This window comes from Vidua chalybeata, chromosome 32 (assembly GCF_026979565.1).
Source record: "Vidua chalybeata isolate OUT-0048 chromosome 32, bVidCha1 merged haplotype, whole genome shotgun sequence".
Lineage (NCBI taxonomy): Eukaryota > Metazoa > Chordata > Aves > Passeriformes > Viduidae > Vidua > Vidua chalybeata.
Window position 1 is genome coordinate 383387 of NC_071561.1, and position 18310 is coordinate 401696.

The window sequence follows — 18310 nt, forward strand, 5'->3', positions numbered from 1 at the left end:
ACAGATTTTGGGGTGCTCCAGGTGGATCTGGAGGTGCCCCAAACAGATTTTGGGGTGCTCCAGGTGGATCTGGAGGTGCCCAAGTGGATCTGGAGGTGCCCCAAACAGATTTTGGGGTGCTCCAGGTGGATCTGGAGGTGCCCAGGTGGATCTGGAAGTGCCCCAAACAGATTTTGGGGTGCTCCAGGTGGATCTGGAGGTGCCCAAGTGGATCTGGAGGTGCCCCAAACAGATTTTGGGGTGCTCCAGGTGGGTCTGGAGGTGCCCCCAGGAGCTGCTGCACTGCCCAGGGTCCATTCCGGGATGCTCCAGGTGTATCCACAGCAGATCCCTTGCAGACTTCGGGTTCCCCCGGCAGATTTCGGGTTCCCCCGGCAGATTTGGGGTTCCCCCGGCAGATTTGGGGTTCCCCAGGCAGATTTGGGGGTCCCCCCAGCAGGTTTGGGGTCCCTAGAAGCCCCTCTGCAGCAGCCACTGCCGCACCTGGGGCCCCCAGTGCCCCCCGAGCCGCAGCGTCCCCGTCACCTCGTTCACCTGCGCCGGCACCTCGGGGACCCCCAGCGAGGCCAGGAACGCCCTCAGGTCCCGCTGCAGCGCCTGGGGGGCAGCGGGGGGGGGGGTCAGGGGGAGCCCCCCCGGACCCCCCCCCCACCCCGAGCCCCCCACTCACCCAGATGTCGCCGTGGATGCGGCGCAGCTCCGTGAGGCGCCGGCCCTGCCGCAGCCCCAGGTACACGGGCAGGTTGTGCAGCCGCGAGCGCCGCACCGAGTAGGGCAGCTCCGGGGGGGGCCCTGCGGTAATTAGCACCCCCCGGGGGTAATTAGCACCCCCCGGGGTAATTAGCACCCCCCGGGGGTCATTAGCACCCCCCGGGGGTCATTAGCACCCACCCCGCCTAAATTCTCTTCACTGCTTGGTTTCCCTTTTTCACCCTTTCCCCCAAATCTCCTTCCCAAAATTCCCATTTCTGGCCATTTGAAGCCGAATTTCCCCGCAAAATTCCCTTTTTTTTTTTTTGGATCATTCTGGGCCATTTTATCCCAAATTTTCCCCAGAATTCCCGGGTTTTTTTTCCCCATTTCTCCCCAAATTTTCCCCCCAAAATACCCATTTTTCACCATTTTTGGCCATCCCCCCCCCGTATTTTCCCCAATATTCCCATTTTTCACCATTTTTGGCCATTTCCCCCCTGTATTTTCCCCAGAATTCCCATTTTTTTTCCCCATTTCTCCTCAAATTTTCCCCCCAAAATTCCCATTTTTCACAACTTTTGGCCATTTCCCCCTCCCCAAGTTTTCCCCCGAATTCCCATTTTTTCCCCATTTCTCCCCAAATTTACCCTCCAAAATTCCCTTTTTTCACCATTTTAGCCCAAATTTTTCCCCAAATCCCCATTTTTGGGGCCAGTTTTGGCCATTTTTTTTTCCCCTTTCACCCCAAGTTCCTCCTTCAAGGAAATATTTTGGGACACCCCCCCAGCGTAATTAACACTCTCCGGGGGTAATTAACACCCCCCCCCCCCCGAGGAAATTAAAATCTCCAAGAGTAATTAACAGCCACCCCACCTAAATTCACTAATTGGTTTGGAATCACTTTCTCCTTCAAGGAAACATTTTGGGCCTGCCCCCGAGGTAATTAACACCCGCGGGGGTAATTAACACCCTCCGTAATTAATTAACACCCCCTCAAAGGAATTCAACCCACCCCGGGGCAATTTAACCAGCTTTGGAGTCAATAAATCTTTGCTGTTTGGGTTGAGGTGATTCCCTCTTGAAGGGAATATTTTGGGGTAATTAACACCACCCGCTGTTAATTAACATGCCCCCAGGGTAATTAAGCCGCCCGGGGTAATTAACCCCCCCCCCGGGGGTAATTAAACACCTCCCACAAAACCATGAAGCCCCAGAGTGAAAAAACCCCTAAAGGAACCGCGCTAATCCCTCCCCTCCCCCCGGCGCTAATTACCGCAGCTAATTAGCCCCAGGGGTAATTACCGCCCCCCCGCCCGGGGGTCGCTGACCTGCGGGGGGGCTCCAGCCGGACGGGGTCGGGTATTTGGGGTGCGGGGGGGGCTCGGGCACGCGGCTGGGGGGCAGCAGCCGCTGCACGAACCCGAACTCGGCCGCGGACTCCTCGTAACGGGGGGGCCCCGCCGGGCTCTGTGGGGACCCCCAAAACCCTGAGAGACCCCCCCGGCTCCCCCCTCCCTTTTTAGGAACCCCCCAAAATCCTGAGAGACCCCCCCCGGCTCCCCCTCCCCCATTTATTCACCCCCAAAATCTTGAGAGACCCCCCCAGCTCCCCCTCCCTTTTTAGGAACCCCCCAAAAACCCCTGAGACCCCCCCCCAGGTCCCCCTCCCCCATTTATTCACCCCCAAAATCTTGAGAGACCCCCCCAGCTCCCCCTCCCTTTTTAGGAACCCCCCCAAAACCCCTGAGACCCCCCCCCCCCCCCCAGGTCCCCCTCCCCCATTTCTTCACCCCCCCAAAATCCCCCATTTCCCCTCTCCCAGCACCCCCTCTCTTTTTAGGACCCCCCCCCAAAACCCCTGAGTGACCCCCCCAGGTCCCACTCCCCATTTCTTCACCCCCAAAATCCCTGAGAGACCCCCCCGGCTCCCCCTCCCTTTTTAGGAACCCCCCCAAAACCCCTGAGACCCCCCCCAGCTCCCCCTCCCCCATTTCTTCACCCCCAACCCCCCCCCTCCCCATTTCCCCTCTCCCTTTTTAGGAACCCCCCCAAATCTCCCCTCTCCACTCCCCCCCCCAATTTCTTCTCCCCCCCCCCCCCCCCCCTCAGGATCACCCCAATTTCCCCTCCCTAAACCCCCAATTCCCTCTCCCCAATCCCCTCAGGGGCTCAAATCTCCCTTCACCCCTCAGCACCCCTCCCACTCCAATTCCCCCCTCACAACTCCCCCCCGCCCTCAGCACCTGAATCCCCCCAAAGCCCCCCCCCGGTACCTGCAGGCCCCGGACCCCCCGGCCCAGCGCCCGCAGCCTCCGGCCCAGCGCCGCCATCGCCGCCATCTTGGCTCCTCCTCCTCCTCCGCCTTCCCGCCCTCCTGACGTCACCGCGCAGCACGCACGCGCGCGCGCGTGACGTCAGCGCGCTCTCTCCGCGCCGCGCTCGGAGCCCTGAGGGAGCCGCTGAGGTGGGGCCGGGCCCGGGGACCCGGGCCGCGAATTTGGGGCGGATTTGAGGGGTCCGGGGGCTCCAGGGGGCTCGGGGAGACGGCAGGGGAGGCGCTGGGGAGGGTTTGGGGCGGCTCTGAGGGGGTCTGAGGTGGGGGGAGCGTTGTGTAGGCTCTGGAGAGGCTCAGGGGGGTATTGGAGGGGCGGGAGGGGTTCAGGGAAGGTTTGGGGGAGGATCCTGAGGGGGTTTGAGGCGCTCTGGAGGGGTTTAGGGGGTCTTTTGTGGGGTTGGGGGTCTATTGGGGGGTCTGGGGAGTTTTTTGGGGGGCTCTAATGGGGATTCAGGTGAGGGGGGGTCTGAGGGGTTTGGGGGGATTCTGAGGGGGCTGCAAAGGTTTGGGGGCTATGGGGGGGCCCTCGAGGCGGTCGTGGGGGGCACCCAAGGGTGCTGCCGGTGGACCCCCAGTGTCCCCCCCCCCCCCCGGCACAGCCCTTTGTCCCCGCGGCCCCAGGCCAGGTGACAAAGTCCTGTGGGCGGGAGAGGTGATGGGAAACGCCCCCAAAACTGCCGTGATCCCACCCAAAACAGCCAGACACCCCAAAAACAGCCAGAGACACCCCAAAAACACCCCCAAAACAGCCAGAGACACCCAAAAGCACCCCCAAAACTGTCATGATCCCACCCAAAACAGCCAGAAACACCCCAAAAGCACCCCCAAAACTGCCAGAGACACCCCAAAAACACCCCCAAAACTGTCATGATCCCACCCAAAACAGCCAGAAACACCCCAAAAGCACCCCCAAAACTGCCGTGATCCCACCCAAAACAGCCAGAGACACCCCAAAAAACCCCCAAAACAGCCAGAGACACCCCAAAACAGCCAGAAACACCCAAAAAACACCCCCAAAACAGCCAGAGACACCCAAAACCAGCCAAAAACACCCCCAAAACTGCCGTGATCCTACCCAAAACAGCCAGAGACACCCCAAAAACACCCCCAAAACTGTCATGATCCCACCCAAAACAGCCAGGGACACCCCAAAACCAGCCAGAAACACCCCAAAAACACCCCCAAAACTGCCGTGATCCCACCCAAAACAGCCAGGGACACCCCAAACCGCACCCCAAAACTGCCACAGCCCCCCAGAAACACCCCAAAACAGCCAGAAACCCCAAAAACTGCCATGATCCCACCGACAATAGCCAGAAACACCCCAAAAACAGCCAGAGACACCCCAAAAACAGCCCCAATCCCACCCAAAACAACCAGGACCCCCAACATCCGCCCCCGTCACCCCCAAACACCGCTCGCCTCCCCGAAAACAGCCCTCAAATCACCCCCAAAACCGCTCCTCCCTCACCTCCCCCCCTTTCCTGGGGATCCCCGCTCCGCTTCCAGGCTGTGCCCCCCATTTTTGGGCTGTGGGGACCCCCCTAACCCCTCCCCCAAATCCCCCCCCCCCAGCCGCCGCCATGCAGCTCTTCATCCGCGGCCAGACCCTCCTCACCCTCGAGCTCTGCGGCTCCGAGACCCTCGCCCAGATCAAGGTGAGCCCCCAAATTCGGGCTGTCCCCCTCCCCAGTCCCCCCCCGATTTTGGGGTGCTGACCCCCCCCTCTCCTCTCTTTGTGCCCCCCTCCCCAGGAGAGGGTGGCCGAGCTTTCGGGGGTGCCCCCCGAGGAGCAGGTGCTGCTGCACGCCGGGACCCCCCTGGACGATGAGGCCGTGCTGGGGCAGAGCCCCCTCCCCGAATTCACCACCCTGGACCTCTCCACGCGCCTGCTGGGCGGTAATTCCGGGGGGGGCCGCTAATTATCGACGTGTTAATTAGCAAAACAACCCCCCCCCCGCCACCACCAACACCCCGATTTCCTTCCTCCCCCCAGGGAAGGTGCACGGCTCCCTCGCCCGCGCCGGCAAAGTGAGGGGCCAGACCCCCAAGGTGAGCGCTGAGGGGGCTCCCCCCGGCTTTAGGGGACCCCCACGGGGCTTGGGGACCCTGCCGGGTTTTTGGGGACCCCCCCTGACCCCCCCATATTTAACCAGGTGGCCAAGCAGGAGAAGAAGAAGAAGAAGACGGGGCGGGCCAAGCGGCGCATGCAGTACAACCGGCGCTTCGTCAACGTCGTGCCCACCTTCGGCAAGAAGAAGGGTCCCAACGCCAACTCCTGAGGCCAATAAAGGAATTCGGGGTCAATTCCCGGCATTTTGGGGCTTTTCGAGTTTTTTTTGGTGCTTTCCTGGGGTTTTTTTTAACTTTGTTTTAAAATTGGTTGTGAAGTGTTCAGAGTGGTTTGGGGGTGAAGCTGGCCTAGAAGGGGTTAATAGAGGTTCCCGAGCAGCTGATGGGGCGGGTAATTAGAGGGAGAAGCTTAATGAGCGTTAATTGGGAGGCTGCTAATGAGAAGACGCTGTCTGGGGAATGATTCTCTATGGGGGAGGCGGAGAGCCGAGCGCTGCCGGAAATACCCGAGTGCGCCGGTGGGCGGGGCTGAGGGAGCCGAACGGCGACGGACACATCCGAGTGCGGCGGTGGGCGGGGCTGAGAGAGCCCCGAGGGACATCCGGAAACTCCCGATTGGCGGAGGAGGGAGCCGAAAAGCCGTCCAGAGAGTTAATTGATGGCTCCGAACCCTTCGGAGCGGTGCCGGAAATTGCCGAACGAATTCCGGTGGAACCAAACCACCCCCAAAACTCCCCCGGGGTTTCCTCTCACGGCCTCACCCGCCAGGGGGCGCCTCTCACCCCTCGCGTCTTTTCGCGCCTTTTCCTCCCCCGCAGCGTTCACGCCCCGCCCCCTTTCCCGGCATGCCCCGCGCGCTATTTAAGCGCCCGTGAGGGGGCACAGCGGCCATTTTGTCCCAGCACCGGTGGGCGGAGGTTGGTTGCGGATCTCTTCGGGCTGTGGTCTGAGGGGGGATGTGAGGGGATATCAGGGGTGTGCAGCGGCCTTTACAACCGCGTTCCCTCTCCCCTGGCTGATAGCAGCCTGGAGCCCCCCCGGCGCTGTTCCCCTCATGGTTCAGCCGCCAGGTCCGTCCCTGAGGGGTTCCATGAGGGGTCCGCGCCTTCCCCAGGGGCTGCTCGGGGATGAGTCTATCACAGACCTGTGCTGATGGCGCGGTGAAGAATTTAAAAGTTCTCTGAGGGCTCGTCCTGCCCCGGCCTGGGGGTTGGATGGATAATTGTAATATTTTTTGTCTCTAACGCCTTTTTTTTTTGTTTCCTTTTTAGTATTTTTACCCGCGAAATGCTGCTTGTGCCTGAGGTGAGTCCTTTTGGGTTTAATAACCTGGAGTTTAGGGCGGAGCGGGCAACAGTGCTGCGGGGATGATCACCCTGAACTCTCTCTTGCTGAAGGGTCAGTGGAGAAGCTTCTGGAATAGTCTGAGTGGCACTGACCCAAGAGGGGGGTCCAGATCCCTTGGGGGGAGGTTTGAGACCCTCGTGGAGGGGACAGGTCCACGTGGGGGGGGAAATAAACCTTTTCAAAGAGTTTAAACCGATTATAGAGGTTTAGATCGACTCCAGATCCTCATCCTGGGCTTTAAAGCCTCGTGGAATTTAAATTTAAACTCTTTATAAGGGCCTGCTTTGTTAAAATCGCTATTTTAACGGGTTTCTTTTCTTGTTCTCAGGGCATGAGCCGTGGGGGCTCAGGTGAGTTTGGGGAGGGGGTTTTGGGGTTTTTTTGGGGTCTCCCCTGCCGAGGATGAAGCGATACCGCCCCAGACTGAGCCCTGTGACTGAGCGGTTCCCCCTGAGGCTCCGGGGGACCCCGGCGGGTTTTGGGGGGTCACAAATGGGGTTTTTGGGGTCTTCGCGTGAGCCTTGGGTTGTGGAGGGATTTTTGGGGGAATCTTAGAGGAGTGTGAAGATTTTTAACCCTCGAATTCCTTCTTGCAGCTCTTGGATCATGGAATCCTCATCCGCAGGTTCCCCATGGCCCCTCCCCAGGTGAGCCCCCATTTTTTTTTTTGGGATAAACGTTGGATTTTCTGCTCCAAGTCCCTCAGAGCCCCCCGTGGTGCAGATTTTGGGGTGCCCCCCCCCGTTTTTGGCTGTTCGGTGAGGAGTGACAATGACAAGCATATGGCTGAGGGTCCCTGATGCCACGTGAGCGCTGAGAGCAGCTGGGCGGGGCCCCGCAATTAGCTAATTAACAGGAAATTAATTAAATAACCGCTGTCCCTCGATATTCTGCAGCGTGGAGCAGCGGGAGAGGCCTCAGCCCGGGGGTGACCCTCGGGCCACCATGAGGTGACCACCGTGAGCCCACCTCAGGTCAGCGCCCCCAACCCCCCCCCAAATCCCCCCCAGCCCCCCCCAGTCCGAAGCGATGACGCTCCTGAGCTGGAGGATGAGTCCGATGGCAGCTCCCAGTTACCAAAGCCCTGATCGGATTTGGGGAGGGGGCTGCACCCCCCCCCCTTCCCGCGGGGGTCTGACCCCCACTGACCCCCCCCCATTTCCTCCACAGCCTCGGGAGCTGCGGATCCCCACGGGCCGGTGAGGGTTGGGGGGCTCAGGGTGGGGTTTGGGGTCATGGAGGGGATTTGGGGGGGTCCTGGGATGGGGTTTGGGGGTCCTGGGGTGGGGTTTGGGGTCATGGAGGGGATTTGGGGGGGTCCTGGGATGGGGTTTGGGGGTCCTGGGGTGGGGTTTGGGGCCATGGAGGGGATTTGGGGGGGTCCTGGGGTGGGGTTTGGGATGATGGGTTGGGGTAGGTGGCCATGAGGTGAAGTTGGGGGGCCCAGGGTGGGATTTGGGATCATGGGGTGGGGTTTGGGGGATCATAGGGTGACTTTTGGGGATCATGGGGTGGGGTTTGGGGGTCCCTGGCCCCCCATGAGGAGACCCCCACGTGTCTGACCCCCCCGCTGGGCCCAGGACCTGCAAAGGTGGAACCCCCTGGAGCCCTCGGGGGGAGAAGAGGACGGAAAGTCCCAGCGGGGACGGTCTGAGGGGGCCTGGAGGGGGAATTTGGGGGGATTTGGGGGATTTTGGGGTGTCCTGGGCTCCCACTGAGCCGCCTCCATTTCCATTCCAGGACCCAAGCCAGTTCTTGCCCCCTCGGGGGTCCTGAATGGGGAGACCCCAACCCCCGTGGGGGAATCCAGGGGGGCTTTGGGTCCCGTTCACGGATTTGGAAAAGCTCCGAGGTAAATTCTCATCTTGAGGGGGAATTGTTCACCCGGGGGGAGTTTGGGGTCACTGTGGGGGTCCCTTGGCTGGGATTTGCAGCCCCCCCCCCCCATTGGGGTGGCCCCCCTGGGGTAAATTGGGGGGTTTTGGGGTGTCCAGGCCCCCCGGGGGTGATGACCCCGTGAATCTCGTTCGGCTGAAGCCGCTGCTGACAACACCAGGACTGACCCGGGGGGGCTTCCCCCCTTTTTGGGGTCCCCAAATTCCCCTTGGACCCCCCTGACCCCCCCTCGTGTCCCCTCCTTGCAGGTGACCGAACCCCGGGACACCCCTGGAGCCAGGTATGCAAATGAGGGGGTGTGGCCTAAGCGGTGACATCACTGGTGATGTCATCCACATGGAAAATCCCCCCAGTTTTGGTGATGATGTCACTAGCTCACTTTGACCCCCCTGAAAACACCCGAACACCTGAAAAACCGGGGTGGGGGGCGCCGGGGGGGTCCTGGGGAGGGGGGGACGCCCTAAAGCCCCTCCCCCCTCTGCTGTCCCACAGGTGCTGCAGGAGCCCCGGCTCAGGTGAGCCTGGGGGGGTGGGGAGGGGGCTTGGGGGTGGGATTTGGGGATTTTGGGGTTTGGGACTTTGGGGTCTGGGGAGGGGATTTGGGGTTGTGGGGTTTGGGAGGAGATTTGGGATGTAGGGAGAGGATTTTGGGTTTTGGGGAGGGTGTGGGGAAAGGATTTGGGGTTTGGGATTTTGGGGGGTGGGGAGGGGGCTTGGGGGGGTGGGGAGGGGTTGGAGTCGGGGGGGATTTGGGGATTTTGGGGTTTGGGATTTTGGGGTGTGGGGAGGGGGTTTGGATTTGGGGTTTTGGGAGGAGGTTTGGGATGTAGGGAGAGGATGTTGGGGTGTGGGGGAGGGGGTTTTGGGGTTTGGGGAGGGGGTTTTGGGGTTTTTTTGGGGTCTCCCCTGCCGAGGATGAAGCGATACCGCCCCAGACTGAGCCCTGTGACTGAGCGGTTCCCCCTGAGGCTCCGGGGGACCCCGGCGGGTTTTGGGGGTCCCTAAGTCGTGGTTGAGAAGAGATTTTGGGGGGTCCCGGAGGAGTCTGAGGCCTCTGAACCTTGAATTTCTTCTTTCAGCTCTTGCGTCGTCGTGGAAGTTTCATTAACGCAAATAAAAATTAATTTTTTTGTGAAAAACGTGGAATTTGTGTTTATTTGGGGAGCTGAGGGGGTGCGGGGCGGGGTCACACACACCTGAGCCCTCGGTGTCCCTGCAGGTGACAGACACAGCCCAGCACCCCAAAATTCGGGCTTTGAGCTCATTTTTGGGCTGATTTGGAGACTTTGATGGTTCCCAGGTCCCCCCAAAGCCCCCCGGGGATGGAGCGGAGCCCCCCCAATGTCCCCCCAAACCCGCAGCGCCGCCATGGCAGGCTGGGGCGGGGCCTCTGATATGCAAATAAAGGGGTTTTTATGCTAATCAGGCATAGTCTGATTATTTAATAGCTGTGGTTATGCTAATGAGAGATGGCATTGGGTCATTAAGGGGCGTGACAAATGCAAATCAAGCCTCTCGTTCGTCCAATCAGATCACGAGAGAAAGCCCGTGGGGCGTGGCTTGTACGCGGCCACGCGTGCCGAGCGAGGGGCGGAGTTATGTAAATTAGAAAGGCGCAACAATGCAAATCACCCACACGGATGAGCCGAGTGCATCATGGGAGCAAAAATTTGGGGAGATTTTCGGGGTTTTCGGGGCCGGGGCGTGCGGGACGCGGGCGGGAGGTGCGGGGCGAGGCGGGGAAGGAGGCGCGGAACGGGAGCGGGCGGGCGCGGCGGCGGCGCGGGGGTGTCCGTGAGGTGCGGGCGGGCCGGGCGGGCCCGGGCGCGGCGCGGGCCGAGGGCCGGTATCGCTTCTCGGCCTTTTGGCTAAGATCAAGTGTAGTATCTGTTCTTATCAGTTTAATATCTGATACGTCCTCGATGAGAGGACTTCATATTAAACGGATTTTTGGGCTCGGGAGTTGGACCCGGAGCTTGCTCCCTCCGCTCCGCGCATCGTCCCGGTATTGCAGTGCCTCCGGGAACGGTGCACCCCCACCGGGGGGACATCAAACGGTGAAAAACAGACTGGAAATGGGGTTCAATCGGGATAGATCGCGATAGCAGCCACAGACTCGGGATTGCAGCGCCTCCGGGAACGGTGCACCCCCACCGGGGACATCAAACGGTGAAAAACAGACTGAAAATGGGCTTAGATCGGGATAGATCGCGATAGCAGCCACGGCAACTCGGGATTGCAGCGCCTCCGGGAACGGTGCACCCCCACCGGGGACCTCACATGGTGAAAAACAGACTGGAAATGGGCTCAGATCGGGATAGATCGCGATAGCAGTCACAGCGAGTCGGGATTGCAGCGCCTCCGGGAACGGTGCACGCCTGCCCCGGGGACCTTTCACTGGTCAAAAATAGATTGAAAATTGGGTTATATCGGGGTTCTATCGCGATTTTAACCGTGGTTCTGCCCATCGCTGTCTCTCTGCAGCTCATTCAGTGTGTGCTGCACTCAGCATTCCGCTCTTGCAGCGCCTCCGGTGCATCGGAGGACCTATGGGCAGTGGAAAAGAGATAGAAAATTTATGAACAGGTAATAAAATACATAAAGAACAGCTGAGAGCGGGTGAAATCGCGATTGTATCGCGATACCACCCATGGGTCTGCCGATCGCTGCCGTTCTGTGTCGCACTCATCGTCCCGGGATCGCAGCGCCTCCGGGAACGGTGAAAACCAGATTGAAAACAGCGACCAACAAACGGCTGATATCGCGATATAATCACGATTTAGCGGTTTCGGGTGTATTTTATCTGCTTTTCACCGTTCATAGGTCCCCATTGGTCGTGCACCGTTCCCGGAGGCACTGCAATCCCGACTCGCTGTGGCTGCTATCACGATCTATCCCGATCTAAGCCCATTTCCAGTCTGTTTTTCACCATGTGAGGTCCCCGGTGGGGGTGCACCGTTCCCGGAGGCGCTGCAATCCCGAGTAGCTGTGGCTGCTATCACGATCTATCCCGATTGAACCCCATTTTCAGTCTGTTTTTCACCATTTAAGTTCCCCGGTGGGGGTGCACCGTTCCCGGAGGCACTGCAATACCGGGACGATGCGCGGAGCGGAGGGAGCAAGCTCCGGGTCCAACTCCCGAGCCCAAAAATCCGTTTAATATGAAGTCCTCTCATCGAGGACGTATCAGATATTAAACTGATAAGAACAGATACTACACTTGATCTTAGCCAAAAGGCCGAGAAGCGATACCGGCCCTCGGCCCGCGCCGCGCCCGGGCCCGCCCGGCCCGCCCGCACCTCACGGACACCCCCGCGCCGCCGCCGCGCCCGCCCGTTCCCGTTCCGCGCCTCCTTCCCCGCCTCGCCCCGCACCTCCCGCCCGCGTCCCGCACGCCCCGACCCCGAAAAACCCGAAATACCCCCCAAAAAAATCCTCCCATAATGCACTTCGCGCATGTTGGCGCGACTAATTTGCGTAGCCCCGCCTCCCGCCCCGCCAGCGCGGGAGTTTTAAGCGGGCCAGAGGAGAATGGGGAGAATCGGCGATTTTGGGAGTTTTGGCGGCTCCTGGTGCGAGCAGCGAGGGTGAGGACGGGCAGGGGGGTCCTGCCGGGGGTCGCTTTCGGAGGGGTCACCTGTGCACACCTGCCCGGGTGTGTCCTGGAGGACAGGGCTGGGAACTGGGGGGCACCTGGGGGCACCTGGGGGCACCTGGGCACGGAGCGGAGCTGAGGGAGCAAGGCTTGGTTCACAGCGGAGACTTCATGTGCCCAGTTCTGCCCAGTTCCAGCCCAGTTCCGCCCATTTTCAGCCCAGTTCCAGCCCAGTTCCATTCCAGTTCCAGCCCAGTTCCATTCCAGTTCCATCCCAGCTCCACCCCAGTTCCATCCCAGTTCCAGCCCAACATACCCTTGTAACCCCAGGAAAAAACGAGGGGGACGGAGCGAGAGGAAAAGGAGTTTAAACACAGCGTTTAAAAACCCCTCTTTCCCCCGTTCTGTTTAAACGGAGGCGGGACCCCTTCACCGGGGCTTCACCCGCCTTTTCCACCGCTCTGCCTGCTCCGAGTCGATACTCCCCCCTTCGCTTTTTGCCTTAGCGATCACAACGGCGCGGGGCTGAGCGGGGCACGGGCGCTCAGGCCGAGGCTCCCGGGCCCTCCCCGGTGCCGCCATCGCTCCCTGAGGGCGGCGCCGCCGTGAGGGGAGAGGGGCGGGGCTAACCCGCCTGGCCCCGCCCTCTGTGGGCGGAGCCCTCCCGCTCCCGGAAGCGGCGCGGGCGGTGCACCGGAAGCGGCGGGCGCTGACCCGGAAGCGGCGCGGGGCGGGCAGGGCGGCGATGGCGGCGGAGGAGCCTCAGCAGCCGCAGCCGGAGCCGCTGGGCGGCAGCGATGCCGACGGTACCGAGGGAGCCCCCTCAGCCGTCCCCATCCCGCGGCCGCCACCACCCTCGCCGGGGCATCCCCCCGGTTCCCCCCTCGCGCGGCGGCCTCGTTACTCCCGGGGGGGGGGGGGGGGGGGGGGGGGCCGCGACCACCCCGGCAGCTCCCGGTTCTCCCCAAACCCGCCCCGATCCCCTCGGTTTTCCCCCCTCAGGACCCTCCCGGGGGGTACCCCAGACCCTTCCGGTGGGGCCGAGCAGCCGCTCAGGACCCGCGTGACCCCCCCGGTGACCCCCGGTGACCCCCCCGGTGTCCCCCCAGGTGTGAACTGCCTGGCCTACGACGAGGCGATCATGGCGCAGCAGGACCGGATCCAGCAGGAGGTGCGGACCCCCCCTCCCCAAACCCCGCCATGCCCCCCCCCCCCCGGGGGGGGGTCTCCCCCGGTCCCCCCGGGGGTCTCCCCGGTCGGGCCGTGACCCCCGGCCGGGCCGCAGATCGCCGTGCAGAACCCGCTGGTGTCCGAGCGCCTGGAGCTGGCCGAGCTCTACAAGGAGTACGCCGAGGATGACCACGTGTACCAGGAGAAGATCAAGGTGGGGAACTGGGAGGGACTGGGAGGGGAACTGGGGGCACTGGGAGGGACTGGGGGGCACTGGGACACCAGGCTGGCTGTCCCCGGGGATGTCCCAGGGGTGTCCCTGTCCCCCCCCGGTGTCCCCCCGGTGTCCCCTGTGCCCGTGGTGTCCCCACAATGTCCCTGATGTCCCCATGATGCCCCTGATGTCCCCAATGTCCCCATGTCCCGATCTCCCTGTGTCCCCATCATGTCCCCATGTCCCCCCAATGTCCCCATGGTGTCCCTGCTGTCCCCATGTCCCTGTTGTCCCCCCAATGTCCCCATGTCCCCCCAATGTCCCCATGTCCCCCCGATGTCCCCGTGTCCCCCTGATGTCCCCATGATGTCCCCATGTCCCCATGGTGTCCCCAATGCCCCTGATGTCCCCATGGTGTCCCCCTGATGTCCCCGTGGTGTCCCTGTGGTGTCCCTATGTCCCCCTGATGTCCCCATGATGTCCCCATGTCCCCGTGGTGTCCCTGTGTCCCCCTGATGTCCCCGTGGTGTCCCTGTGTCCCCGTGGTGTCCCCGATGTCCCCGATGTCCCCAATGTCCCCATGGTGTCCCCGTGGTGTCCCCGTGTCCCCTGATGTCCCCATGGTGTCCCCGTGGTGTCCCCGATGTCCCCAATGTCCCCCGATGTCCCCGTGGTGTCCCCGTGGTGTCCCCATGTCCCCCCGATGTCCCCAATGTCCCCCCGATGTCCCCGTGGTGTCCCCGTGGTGTCCCCATGTCCCCCTGATGTCCCCGTGGTGTCCCCGTGTCCCCGTGGTGTCCCCATGTCCCCCTGATGTCCCCCTGATGTCCCCCTGATGTCCCCGTGGTGTCCCCATGTCCCCCTGATGTCCCCCTGATGTCCCCCGATGTCCCCGTGGTGTCCCCATGTCCCCCCGATGTCCCCAATGTCCCCCCGATGTCCCCGTGGTGTCCCCATGTCCCCCCGATGTCCCCGTGGTGTCCCCATGTCCCCCCGATGTCCCCGATGTCCCTGATGTCCCCGTGGTGTCCCCGTGTCCCCCGATGTCCCCGTGGTGTCCCCGTGCAGGACCTGCTGCAGAAGTACTCGTACATCCGCAAGACGCGGCCGGACGGGAATTGCTTCTACCGCGCCTTCGGCTTCGCGCACCTGGAGGCGCTGCTGGAGGACGGCCAGGAGCTGCAGCGGTGAGGGCACCCCCGAGAGCCAGGGGCACCCCAGAGCTGCCTGAAAGAGCCCAAAACAGCCTGAAACAGGCTGAAAATACCCCAAAACAGCCCCAAAACCAGCCAGAAACAGCCTGAAAATACCCCAAAATACCCCAGAGCTGCCTGAAACAGCCCAAAATACCCCAAAACAGCCTGAAACAGCCCCAAAACCAGCCTGAAACAGCCTGAAAATACCCCAAAATACCCCAAAACAGCCCCAAAACCAGCCTGAAACAGCCTGAAAATACCCCAAAATACCCCAAAACAGCCCCAAAACCAGCCTGAAACAGCCTGAAAATACCCCAAAACAGCCTGAAACAGCCCCAAAACCAGCCTGAAACAGCCTGAAAATACCCCCAAAACAGCCTGAAACAGCCCCAAAACCAGCCTGAAACAGCCTGAAAATACCCCCAAAACAGCCTGAAACAGCCCAAAATACCCCAAAACAGCCAGAAACAGCCCAAAATACCCCAAAACAGCCCCAAAACCAGCCTGGAACAGCCTGAAAATACCCCAAAAACCACCCAAAATACCCCAAAACAGCCCCAAAAACAGCCTGAAACCGCCCAAAACAGCCTGAAAATACCCCAAAAACAGCCCCAAAATACCCCCAAACCAGCCCAAAAGTAGCCCAAAACCAGCCCTGGGGACCCCAAAAATAACCCAAAACCAGCCCTGGGGAACCCCAAAACCAGCCCAGAACAGCCCTGGGACTTCCAGATCCTCTGAAAACAGCCCTGGGACCCCAAAAATACCCCCGAGGACCCCCAAAACTGGGGGTTCCCCTGAGCCCCCCCCGTGCCCCCCAGGTTCAAGGAGGTGTCGGCGCGGAGCAAGGAGGAGCTGGTGGCCCAGGGCTTCACCGAGTTCACCATCGAGGACTTCCACAACACGGTGGGGCTGGGGGCTCGGGGGGCCAGGGGGGATTTGGGGGGGGTCTGGGGGTGTTCAGAGGGGGTTTGGGAGGGTCTGGGGGCCATGGAGGGGACATGGGGGGACATGGGGAGTGTGGCAGGTGTGTCCCAGGTGTGACACAGGTGTGACACAGGTGTGCCAGGTGTGACACAGGTGTGACCCAGGTGTGACCCAGGTGTGACAGGTGTGTCTCACAGCTGATGGAGCTGATCGAGCGCGTGGAGCGCCGGGTGTGTGTGACCCAGGTGTGACCCAGGTGTGACCCAGGTGTGACCCAGGTGTATCCCAGGTGTGACCCAGGTGTCCCAGGTGTGACAGGTGTGTCTCACAGCTGATGGAGCTGATCGAGCGCGTGGAGCGCCGGGTGTGTGTGACCCAGGTGTGACCCAGGTGTATCCCAGGTGTGACACAGGTGTGTGCCAGGTGTGACCCAGGTGTCCCAGGTGTGACAGGTGTGTCTCACAGCTGATGGAGCTGATCGAGCGCGTGGAGCGCCGGGTGTGTGTGACCCAGGTGTGACCCAGGTGTGACCCAGGTGTGCCAGGTGTGACCCAGGTGTGTCTCACAGCTGATGGAGCTGATCGAGCGCGTGGAGCGCCGGGTGCCGCTGCCGGAGCTGCTGGCGGCCTTTAACGAGCCGGCCACGTCGGATTACCTGGTGGTTTACCTGCGCCTGCTCACCTCGGGCTGCCTCCAGCGCCACCGGCGCTTCTTCGAGCAGTTCCTCGAGGGCGGCCGCAGCATCAAGGAGTTCTGCCAGCAGGTACGGGCACCTGGGCACCTGGGCACGGGGAGAGGGGCACCTGGGAGCTCTGCCACCAGGTCTGGGGGCACCTGGGCACAGGGAGAGGGGCACCTGCACACCTGGGCACGTGCCCGTGTGGAAGGAGAGTGACCACGTCCACGTCATCGCTGAGCGCTGTCCCCTCCGTCCCCTCTGTCCGGTAGGAGGTGGTGCAAGGAGAGTGACCACACCTCACACCTCACTGACCACTGACCACTGTCCCTACTGACCACTCTGTGTCCCTCTGTCTCCTGTGACCACTGTCCCACAGGAGGTGGAGCCCATGTCCAAGGAGAGTGACCACATCCACATCACCTCACTGACCACTGACCACTGTCCCTGTCCCCACAGGAGGTGGAGCCCATGTCCAAGGAGAGTGACCACATCCACATCATCTCACTGACCACTGTCCCTCTGTCCCTTGTCCCACAGGAGGTGGAGCCCATGTCCAAGGAGAGTGACCACATCCACACCTCACTGACCACTGTCCCTTGTCCCACAGGAGGTGGAGCCCATGTCCAAGGAGAGTGACCACATCCACATCACCTCACTGACCACTGACCACTGTCCCTTGTCCCACAGGAGGTGGAGCCCATGTCCAAGGAGAGTGACCACATCCACACCTCACTGACCACTGTCCCTCTGTCCCTTGTCCCACAGGAGGTGGAGCCCATGTCCAAGGAGAGTGACCACATCCACATCACCTCACTGACCACTGACCACTGTCCCTCTGTCCCTGTCCCACAGGAGGTGGAGCCCATGTCCAAGGAGAGTGACCACATCCACATCACCTCACTGACCACTGTCCCTGTCCCCACAGGAGGTGGAGCCCATGTCCAAGGAGAGTGACCACATCCACATCACCTCACTGACCACTGACCACTGTCCCTTGTCCCACAGGAGGTGGAGCCCATGTCCAAGGAGAGTGACCACATCCACACCTCACTGACCACTGACCACTGTCCACTGTCCCTTGTCCCACAGGAGGTGGAGCCCATGTCCAAGGAGAGTGACCACACCTCACTGACCACTGTCCCTCTGTCCCTCTGTCCCACAGGAGGTGGAGCCCATGTCCAAGGAGAGTGACCACATCCACACCTCACTGACCACTGACCACTGTCCCTTGTCCCACAGGAGGTGGAGCCCATGTCCAAGGAGAGTGACCACATCCACATCACCTCACTGACCACTGACCACTGTCCCTTGTCCCACAGGAGGTGGAGCCCATGTCCAAGGAGAGTGACCACATCCACATCATCGCGCTGGCGCGGGCGCTGCACGTCTCCATCCTGGTGGAGTACATGGACCGGGGCGAGGGCGGCGCCACCAACCCGCACGTGTTCCCCGAGGGCTCCCAGCCCCGCGTCTGCCTCCTCTACCGCCCGGGCCACTACGACATCCTCTACAAGTGACCCCCACCCCAAATCCCCGCGCCGGGGACCCCCCCGACCCCCCCCCGGCCCTGCCGCGGCCTCGCCTCCCCCCCCACCCCTGCCCCCGCCCGCCCCAATAAAGATGCGGCCCCACCCCCACGCCGAGGGATGAGCGTGGTTATTTGGGGAGGGGGAGGTCCGGGCGGGGGGGTGGGAGCGGGGTTGGATGCCCTTGGGGGCAGTTGGGGGGCTGGGGAGGGGGAGGTCGGGGTGGGGAGGGGGAATTTGGGATGGGGAAGGGGAATTTGGGGTGAGGAAGGGGAGTTTGGGGTGGGGAAGGGGCAGTTTGAGGTGGGGAGGGGGAATTTGGGGTGGGGAGGTGCAGCTTGGGGTGAGGAAGGGGAGTTTGGGGTGAGGAAGGGGAATTTGGGGTGGGGAGGGCGAATTTGGGGTGGGCAGGGGAATTTGGGGTGGGGAAGGGGCATTATGGGGTGGGGAGGGGGAATTTGGGGTGGGGAAGGGGCAGTTCGGGGCAGTTGAGGGGGTAGGAGGAGGTTGGGCCCCCCCTTTTGGGGGCAATTGAGGGGTCGGGGACCCCCTTTTTGGGGCAGTTTTGGGGGTTGAAGTGGAGGAAGGGAATTTGGGGACCCTTTTGGGCGACACTTGGGGGTCTCTGAGCTTTGGGGGGGCTCTTGGGGCGCTCTCCC

General features: G+C 61.8%; 3 protein-coding genes, 1 long non-coding RNA gene and 6 other non-coding genes across 11 annotated transcripts; 8 read left to right on the top strand and 2 right to left on the bottom strand.

The window, feature by feature from the left end:
- Positions 1–145: 145 nt before the first annotated feature.
- MRPL49 (mitochondrial ribosomal protein L49) lies at positions 146–3087 on the bottom strand. The gene is made up of 4 exons (XM_053968219.1): positions 2967–3087; positions 2022–2160; positions 671–792; positions 146–597 (listed from the first exon to the last, which is right to left on the bottom strand). Exons 1-4 carry the CDS (start codon positions 3030–3032, stop codon positions 451–453), a joined length of 474 nt encoding a protein of 157 aa, XP_053824194.1. The 5' UTR covers positions 3033–3087; the 3' UTR covers positions 146–450.
- On the top strand, positions 3067–5344 carry FAU (FAU ubiquitin like and ribosomal protein S30 fusion). The gene is made up of 5 exons (XM_053968220.1): positions 3067–3157; positions 4604–4686; positions 4783–4927; positions 5025–5080; positions 5185–5344. Exons 2-5 carry the CDS (start codon positions 4612–4614, stop codon positions 5308–5310), a joined length of 402 nt encoding a protein of 133 aa, XP_053824195.1. The 5' UTR covers positions 3067–3157; positions 4604–4611; the 3' UTR covers positions 5311–5344.
- A 1116-nt stretch (positions 5345–6460) lies between these two features.
- On the top strand, positions 6461–6534 carry LOC128802035 (small nucleolar RNA SNORD26). Its single transcript, XR_008435297.1, has one exon. It is a non-coding gene; the product is annotated as a small nucleolar RNA SNORD26 (small nucleolar RNA).
- Positions 6535–6841: 307 nt separating this feature from the next.
- Positions 6842–6907, top strand: LOC128802027 (small nucleolar RNA SNORD31). Its single transcript, XR_008435290.1, has one exon. It is a non-coding gene; the product is annotated as a small nucleolar RNA SNORD31 (small nucleolar RNA).
- Positions 6908–7981: 1074 nt separating this feature from the next.
- On the top strand, positions 7982–8107 carry LOC128802029 (small nucleolar RNA SNORD22). The gene has a single exon (XR_008435292.1). It is a non-coding gene; the product is annotated as a small nucleolar RNA SNORD22 (small nucleolar RNA).
- A 1143-nt stretch (positions 8108–9250) lies between these two features.
- On the top strand, positions 9251–9316 carry LOC128802028 (small nucleolar RNA SNORD31). The gene has a single exon (XR_008435291.1). It is a non-coding gene; the product is annotated as a small nucleolar RNA SNORD31 (small nucleolar RNA).
- An 876-nt stretch (positions 9317–10192) lies between these two features.
- LOC128802032 (U2 spliceosomal RNA) lies at positions 10193–10383 on the top strand. Its single transcript, XR_008435294.1, has one exon. It is a non-coding gene; the product is annotated as a U2 spliceosomal RNA (small nuclear RNA).
- A 1020-nt stretch (positions 10384–11403) lies between these two features.
- LOC128802033 (U2 spliceosomal RNA) lies at positions 11404–11594 on the bottom strand. Its single transcript, XR_008435295.1, has one exon. It is a non-coding gene; the product is annotated as a U2 spliceosomal RNA (small nuclear RNA).
- Positions 11595–12633: 1039 nt separating this feature from the next.
- Positions 12634–17762, top strand: OTUB1 (OTU deubiquitinase, ubiquitin aldehyde binding 1). Of its 2 annotated transcripts, none has more exons than XM_053968217.1 (7): positions 12634–12745; positions 13049–13110; positions 13225–13323; positions 14392–14510; positions 15341–15425; positions 16015–16209; positions 16502–16938. In XM_053968217.1, the coding sequence occupies exons 1-7, from the start codon at positions 12685–12687 to the stop codon at positions 16631–16633; spliced, it is 753 nt and encodes a 250-aa protein (XP_053824192.1). In that variant the 5' UTR covers positions 12634–12684; the 3' UTR covers positions 16634–16938. The 2 variants fall into 2 exon arrangements, with proteins under 2 accessions (XP_053824192.1, XP_053824191.1); XM_053968216.1 differs by lacking the exon at positions 16502–16938 and adding an exon at positions 17445–17762 and having other exon boundaries at positions 12636–12745.
- On the top strand, positions 15707–16001 carry LOC128802016 (uncharacterized). Its single transcript, XR_008435288.1, has 3 exons — positions 15707–15724; positions 15756–15836; positions 15870–16001. It is a non-coding gene; the product is annotated as an uncharacterized LOC128802016 (long non-coding RNA).
- Positions 17763–18310: the final 548 nt, after the last annotated feature.

Coding starts and splice junctions, on each gene's coding strand:
- MRPL49 (XM_053968219.1), bottom strand. CDS start 3,032: ATGGCGGCGATGGCGGCGCTGGGCCGGAGGCTGCGGGCGCTGGGCCGG. Junction 793..2,021: donor CGGCTGGAGCCCCCCCGCAG/GTCAGCGACCCC, acceptor TAATTACCGCAG/GGCCCCCCCCGGAGCTGCCC. Junction 598..670: donor GCATCCACGGCGACATCTGG/GTGAGTGGGGGG, acceptor GCTGCCCCCCAG/GCGCTGCAGCGGGACCTGAG.
- FAU (XM_053968220.1), top strand. CDS start 4,612: ATGCAGCTCTTCATCCGCGGCCAGACCCTCCTCACCCTCGAGCTCTGC. Junction 4,928..5,024: donor CTCCACGCGCCTGCTGGGCG/GTAATTCCGGGG, acceptor TCCTCCCCCCAG/GGAAGGTGCACGGCTCCCTC. Junction 5,081..5,184: donor TGAGGGGCCAGACCCCCAAG/GTGAGCGCTGAG, acceptor ATATTTAACCAG/GTGGCCAAGCAGGAGAAGAA.
- OTUB1 (XM_053968216.1), top strand. CDS start 12,685: ATGGCGGCGGAGGAGCCTCAGCAGCCGCAGCCGGAGCCGCTGGGCGGC. Junction 13,324..14,391: donor TGTACCAGGAGAAGATCAAG/GTGGGGAACTGG, acceptor GTCCCCGTGCAG/GACCTGCTGCAGAAGTACTC. Junction 14,511..15,340: donor GACGGCCAGGAGCTGCAGCG/GTGAGGGCACCC, acceptor CGTGCCCCCCAG/GTTCAAGGAGGTGTCGGCGC.